The 6,325-nt window shown below is 41.2% G+C and overlaps 1 protein-coding gene across 1 annotated transcript in view; it reads left to right on the top strand.

Moving 5' to 3' along the window:
* Window positions 1-1,803: 1,803 nt before the first annotated feature.
* LOC121928955 (laminin subunit beta-3-like) overlaps window positions 1,804-6,325 on the top strand; it is a 36,982-nt gene continuing 32,460 nt past the window's right edge. Inside the window, exon 1 of the mRNA XM_042464285.1 lies at window positions 1,804-1,888. Coding sequence (XP_042320219.1) covers window positions 1,804-1,888 — 85 coding nt within the window. The remainder of the gene's footprint in view (window positions 1,889-6,325) is intronic.

Genomic DNA, 6,325 nt, shown 5'->3' on the forward strand with positions numbered 1-6,325 from the left:
AGAGTTTCAGGAGGAAAAAAAAGGGAAGCACAATTATTCATGGTGTCTATAGAAGACATTTTATTTTATGACTGTATTCCATTTGCTTTAATTTGTGCTTTGATTATGTATTCCTGCATGGCAGGGTTCATGACTGGATGATCCCTGTAGTCTCTTCCAATTCTATGATTCTATCTCTTGAGGTCTTATTTTGTACACCGACATCTCCTCCTCCTCCTCCTCCTTCTCTATCAGGGAGGGAAGATATATGTCTCCCCACCTCCATATATTTCCTTAGTGATTATTAAAGTCAACCATTGAATGCTATCAGCTTGTGCTATCGCTAAAACAAGGCAGTGGGTAACTTTGCCATGACTATTAACAAACCAAGCCTTCTGACCAAGTATGTCCATCCCAGTCTTCCTTCCACAACTATCCTTCAGATTCTCTTGGTCTACACCCTTCATGATCTCTCATGTTTAGCCATACTAGCTGAAACTAATGGAAGTTGTTATCAAAAATATCTGGTTGAGCCTGGGCATCATGTTGGTGCAAGTTGGTCTATACCGACAAAGAACAGTAGCAGAAATCAGTGTCCAGATTCATCAAGTTGTAACTGATCCCAAAATTCATCTAGTCTAATCCCTAATCCCATTCATTTTACAGATGCTTATTTTCCTGCTTTTTGTGTTTCCCATGTTTGTAATTCCTGGTGAGTAGAATTTACATGATTCCCCAAATAGTCAGTGCTAGTTCAGCTGAACTAAAAAAACAATATCTTAGCAGAAATGTTTCCATACTGGCATGCTGAGCTAGGAGTATGAGCACTTTCATGCTATGCAATTATCACATGATAACTTCACTTTCACTGTCATGATTCTGTCTTCTGTAATCTTGGGATCTGCAGTTTAGGGAAAGGTATTTAATTTCTCAGCAAGAGAGCTCTAGTGTCCCACCAAACTGCAAACTCCAGAAACCCATAAAATACTGCCATCACAGTTAAAATGGAATTATGGCATGATAATTTTGTAGCATGAAAGGGATGTTTAAAGACAGTTTCCCTGACTGGTTTTAATACAATATTAGAATCAGCAGCAAAAGATCTAATTAGAGCTCTATTACATAGATTACATGGGTTCACATAAAAGGCAGTGACAATGTCTCTATTCTTCTCAGGGCAGAGTGCAAAGAACATTAGTTTTAATCTTTGTTGTTGTTGTGTGCCTTCAAGTCATTTCTAATTTATGACACTCCTAAAGTGAGCCTATCATGAAGTTTCTGGGGGTGAGAGTATGTGACTCACCCAATGTCATCCAGTGTGTTTCCAGGGCCAAATGGGGAATCAAACCCTGGTCTCTAGGGTCATCATCCAGTGCTCAAACCACTACATCATGCTGGCTCAATTTTAATCTGGATACTTTGATGGATTGTCAACTATGGGTTGACACACTGTAGAAATAAAGCAGTATGGCACTCCTTTGACTGTCATGGAGCCACCCTCTGGAATCTTGGGATTTGTAGTTTGGTGAGGCACCAGAGTTCTCTGACAGACCAGGCTGGATACCTCACCAAACTACAAATCCCAAGTTTTCACAGGATGAAGCCATGACAGTTAAAGTGGTGCCAAACTGCTTTATTTCTACAGTGTGGTAATACCCTATGACTGTTGCTATCCTTCTTGTACTTCCTATATAGTCTCATTTTTAAGGAATGTTTGGGAAGCAGGGCTGTTTGCTTCATAGATCAGCTTTGCTTTCAGCCAGACAGTCAGCAACACTTTCCAAATATTGCACAGCATTATTTTTACCCTTGTACTGACAAGGCATGAGAGACCATTGCCACATCGCCCAGTTCCACATGGTTTCTGTACAGGCAAAGGTCATCAGCATGTGGACTTTGGTTCTTGGAGGTAAATGGTTTGCTGGTTCCTAGCATGAACTAGAGATTACATAACAAAGGGGGGGGGGAGAGAGAGAAGAGGACACTGATTTCTCTGAAGCTATTTAGGAAATAAAGACCTAGTGTATTTCTGGAAGGTGTTAATGGGTTTTTTTAAAATACAAAAGAAACAGCTTGTTAGCTGAGTCTACTCACACCTCTGTCACATTGTCCTCCCACAAGCTTTCAAATCATCCCACATATAAGACCATAACTACAGTCATATTTTTAAACTAGATATAGTTCATTCACATTTGCTTATATATGTTCATAGATACGACAGTCACACAACAGGTACATGAACACACACTGACAGAATCTTTGCAAAATAATGTGTTTTACATGGCTACTGGTAAAATCCATAATCTCTGCTCACTCTCTATATTTTGTACTGATGACAGGTGTCTGAACAGCACACTGAAGAAGAAGAAAAGGCCAATGCCTTTTCATAATGTCACAATTTCATTATTTTCTGACAAAAGAGAAGAGTGACTGAACAAGACAAAGGGTTCCTCCATGTTCAGAATATTGCAAGGAACAGTTGAGGTCTAGTAGGTTTAATTGGTGGAAGTCCTCCATATGAACATAAGATGATTTTCTACTGAATTAATTGCAGTCATAGATCTGAGGAGCCAGGTATGTAGCTACTGGGGATGGGTAGGTGTGGGGATAAAGGCACTGCTTCATCAATAAGAATTCTGTCCCCTAAAATGGTTCTTCAGTCCCTAAATTTCTAGCATTGCAGAGAGTGAGACATTTAAAACTGTTTACAGCTAGAATTTTAGTTTTTGTTGTGTTTGTTTTCCCTTGGGTGCCTTGGATCTCTTTGCTTTCAGGGCCTAATATGTATTTCTAAATGTTCCTGAAATGTTAAGTTATTGCAATGCTAGAAATTTGGATAACAAAAGGAAATTTCATGTGGGTGAAGGAATTCTTATGGAGGACAGTACAACCCCATAGCTATACTGCTGTATAGAAGAGTTCTTGATATTAGAATTAAAAGGGAGGCATTTATGGATTTTAAAAATGCAGCAGTCCATTGATTCCACAGCTCATTCAAATTTGGATCAGATCAGCTGTAACACAGTGTTATAAAAACCTGTGTGCTTGTAGGAAATCTTCAGGTGCTGTCCAACATCTGGAGACATGCATTTTGCCCACCCCAGATTTATGTGTATTCTTTCCCTTGAATTTTTGTAAGCCACCTTATGTTCCAGTTTGGAGAAAAAACAAGATACAAAAAATAAATAATAGTTATAAAACAATAATTTTGATTTATCTGAACATGGGAGAGAGCTTTCTCGGTGGTTTCTCTGCGGTTCTGAAACTTCCTTCCCAAAATCTATTCTGAAAGCAAGTAAAACCGTTTTTATTCTGGTAAGCTTTTGGGAATTGCTTTTTAATAGTGAAATGGGCCTTATATAATGTGTTGGACCTTTATTTGTTCTATTGTTGTTTTCTCAATTGGTTTTAACTTGTTTTTATGATGGTTTGATTGCTTTTTAGCACCTATTCATGCTTTTAAATTTAAATTATGCTTGGTTTTAATTGTTGTAAATCATCCCAAACTAGAAAAAGTGGGATATAACAACAACAACAACAACAACGTTTGCTCTTAAAAGGAGAACAGTAATTGCAGAAGACACTTATATTCAGCAATATTAGCCTCAGCTGTCAATCTGTCTGCAATATTAGTCAATAAATCCAAACAGGAAACATTCCAGTCCTGGTTGCTTAGGGTTTTTTTAAAAACATATATCGAGATAGGTCAGCTTGCAACAGGCCACCCCCGAAGTCTGAAATGGATCAAGCTATGCAGCAGTACATTTCCATGCAGACAGCCATATTCATGGCTAGAGCATGGTCGGCTGACCTCCAATAGGCGAGACTGAGGTCAGCTGTCTGGTACAGAGGATTACATTTGCAGCATAGATAAGATATAACAGCAAGAAATATATTAACATACCAATGCTCTGTATGACACAGGCCTACAAAGCATTTGGGTAAGATTCCATTGTTTCTACTATATATGTCTCTGTATATGCACACACACATGTGTTGCTTTGTGACAAGGCTTGACCTTGAAAAGCAACAAAAAACAACTAGAATAGATAACTAAACACACAAAATACATTTGCATGTACACCTTTGTGGTAAGAGAGAAAACTCTATGTGTGTGTGTGGCAGAAACAAGAATGGGAATCAAGCATCCCTGCAGAGGTTGTAGAACTGGAAGTTCCAGCAGCCTTAGACATTGGCACATTGAGAACTGCAATCCGACATCTGGAGGGCTGCATAATTCTGTGTAGGGCTGTATAAAAAACAAGGGGGCCGTTTACACTACAGGATTATACTGCTATGATTTCACTATTATCTCCCATGACAATATCACAAGCAAAGTACATAGAATTCTCATCCAGAGAGCACGACACCTCAACAAACTATAAACTGGAGGATTTCACAGGATGTTGCCTTGGTAGCTAGATTAGAATCATAATGGTACAACTGTGTCATGTGAGAGGGCCCAAGATGTCCAAGTGGGAACAAATGTAAAAAGAATTGTAACAATGCAATTAAATGAATAAGTAAAAGTATCAGTGAAACTTCCAGAAAAATGCTGGTGTTTTAATTTAATTACCATCCTAACATCTTTTGGATTATGGGACAAAAACAAAGTGCACGTGGACTCTGTACCTTGCTTCAAGGCAAATGTGATGGTTCTAGACTAGAGAGACTCTGGAGTAAAAAGAGGCATATGTGTGTGTGTTTATAAAGAGGGATCTGTGCATGGTCCAGTCTTGGATGGTCCCAGTAGACACACGCACTGGGGTTATTCATGCCTACAAGCAGCAGGATTCCTACCCACTGAAAAAGAGAGGCTTTACCAGCAAAAATAAATGTTAAAACCTTTATTTCTTCATTCAGATGTTTTCCAGATAAGTGTTTATCTGTTTAGGAGCTTATCTCATGGCATTTTAGGAGCTTATCCCATGGCATTTGAATTTGGTTTACCTCGATCCGGATTAAATCTTAACTTGCGTAGCATCCTGATTTTATCAGATGGTTTTTGCCACCTGAATACATCCTGGGTTCATCCCCGCTTCCAGAGCCACTCCTCCCAGCTCTTTTTGGATCTGGGAGTTTTCTGGATTGAGAAAATGGCCAGCAGAGTGCTCCTGGAAGCAGGGATGGACCTGGGCTATATTCAGGTGGCAAATTAGGAAAAAACCATCTAATAATAATAATAATAATAAAATTTTTATTTATATCCCGCCCTTCTTATAATCAGGGCGGCTTACAGCAAGGTTAAAATACAGTCCATACAAAATATACAAAACAAGAAGACAAGAAGAATTAAAATACAATACAGCAAATCATACAGAAAAATAACAAGCAAAAAGCCCCATAGCCCAACCTCTTGGCCACGGAAGAGGAGGGAGGCCCACAGGATTTTATTCGGGGAATGCCAGTTGGAACAGGAAGGTTTTTAAGTCCTTCATGAATTGGGCCAGGGTAGTGGACGAGCGGAGCTCAGTGGGCAGCGTATTCCAAAGGGCTGGGGCAGCCGTGGAGAATGTCCTCCGTGTGGTGGAGGCCAACCTAGCCCCAGGCACCTTCAGTAATTGCTGCCCAGACGTTCTGAGGGTGCGAGGCGGAATGTACGGGGAGAGGCGGTCCTTTAGGTATCCTGGGCCCATGTGCCTGATGTGGAGAGGCCCTTAAAACCGGGCCCTCAAGGAGCCATTCTGTCTCCATGCTATTTAACATTTACATGAACCGCTGGAGAGATCATCGGAGACATGGGGCGCGGGGTTATCAGTCGCTGATGACACCAATTATTTTCTTCTATGTCTCCGACTGATGCAGTGACTGGGGATGGCGTCTCTCCTCTCGTGGCCTGTCTAGAGTCAGTAATGGGGCTGGATGAGGGAAAACCGACTCAAATTGAATCCAGAGAAACGGAGGTACTAGTGATAGGTTCTCCTGGTCCAGGAATGGCGGTTGTTCCACCTGTCTGAACGGGGTCAGCTCCGTGAAGGACTCCATGCGCAGTCTGGGGGTGCTTCTTGACTCGTTGCTTCACCTGACAGCTCAGGTGAATGCGACGGTCAAGAGCACCTGTTATCAGCTTCGGCTTATTCGCCAGCTGCGCCCATACCTGGCCCAGAGGACCAAAAACTGTTGTACATGCTCTGGTACTTCGAGACTGGATTCTGCAATGTACTCTACATGGGGCAACCCTTTACCAAAACTCGGAAGCTGCAAATGGTGCAGAACATGGCAGCCCGGCTGGTCACTGGTGCTCCCAGGACCGCATATAACACCGGTTTGAAAGACCTCCATTGGCTGCCCATCCGCTCAAGCTCAATTAAGGTGTTGGTAATCGCCTATAAAGCCCTAAATGGCT

The sequence above is a fragment of the Sceloporus undulatus genome, chromosome 4 (assembly GCF_019175285.1).
Source record: "Sceloporus undulatus isolate JIND9_A2432 ecotype Alabama chromosome 4, SceUnd_v1.1, whole genome shotgun sequence".
NCBI classification, from domain to species: Eukaryota; Metazoa; Chordata; class Lepidosauria; order Squamata; family Phrynosomatidae; genus Sceloporus; species Sceloporus undulatus.